The sequence below is a fragment of the Aphanomyces invadans genome, assembly GCF_000520115.1.
Source record: "Aphanomyces invadans strain NJM9701 unplaced genomic scaffold supercont1.474, whole genome shotgun sequence".
NCBI classification, from domain to species: Eukaryota; Oomycota; class Saprolegniomycetes; order Saprolegniales; family Verrucalvaceae; genus Aphanomyces; species Aphanomyces invadans.
The window spans coordinates 1-1,003 of record NW_008580619.1 but is presented as its reverse complement, the minus strand read 5'-3'; the positions used below and the strand labels follow the sequence as shown (position 1 = coordinate 1,003).

The 1,003-nt window shown below is 49.7% G+C and overlaps 1 protein-coding gene across 1 annotated transcript; it reads right to left on the bottom strand.

The window, feature by feature from the left end:
- Positions 1-585: 585 nt before the first annotated feature.
- On the bottom strand, positions 586-1,003 carry H310_15412 (hypothetical protein; the record flags this gene model as incomplete). The annotated part of the gene is made up of 1 exon (XM_008883387.1): positions 586-1,003. A coding segment is annotated over one exon (418 nt), but the record flags the coding sequence as incomplete, so codon positions are not given.

Below are 1,003 nucleotides of genomic sequence, written 5' to 3'. Positions count from 1 at the left end.
TGCCGCATCAGCCCGATGGGCGACGGAATAAATCGCCAACGGCAAATCTACAGCGGGCACAAGCGGATCCATTGCCTTAACTACCAAGGCGTCACCTGCCCTGACGGTATATGCGTGCACTTTTATGGCCCTGTTGAGGGACGTAAGCACGACTCCACCATGTTGCGTCACAGCGAGTTGCTGACCTACCTGGACAGTCACCGTGATGTGTTTGTCAACAAATACATTTACGGTGATCCTGCCTATGGAATGGTCAAGTACCTCCTGTCAGGGTACAAAGGAAATGATGTGTGCGAGTTGAAGCGGGACTTCAACAAGTGGATGAGCCGTGTCCGCCAATCAGTCGAGTGGAATTTTAGGATTCTGAAATCCTTGTGGGCGTTCATCACGCTCAAAGTCCTCTCTAAGATTCGTCTGTCGCCAGTCGCCAAGTTTGTGTCAGTCGCAATGCTCCTTACCAATTGCCACTGCTGCCACTTCCAAGGAAACCAAATCAGTCAATTTTTTGACCTAGCACCGCCAACACTTGATGAATATTTGGGCATGCTAAGAATTGTTGAAATTTAAGAAATGGTTATCAACAAATTACGACTTGTTCACTAACAAATTGATCAATGCAGTCATCGACTCCTGCTGATGACGAATTTGCTGGGCAAACAATTCGCGGTCTTTTTGGCGCTCTTCCATCTCGTTCGCGTGTTTGATACGTTGGAACTCCATGTCAGCCTTGACTTGTTCGTGCATCATTGCCATCATTCGAACAACTTTGCTATTGCCGCCGCGACCCGAACCTTCGTCGTCACGTGCCTTCTTACGTTTTCCTAGGGACAGCATGGCCTCCTCACGAATGATGTGACCTACTTGTTCGCTGTCCTCCAGCGACTTCTTTTGCAGTGCGGCCTTCTGCGCTTCTTCCTCCTTCGCGTCGTCGTATGCTGCAACAAGATCGTCCAAAAGACGAGTCTTTTCAGACTCGTCCTCTGACACGCCAGAGGCACGCTCG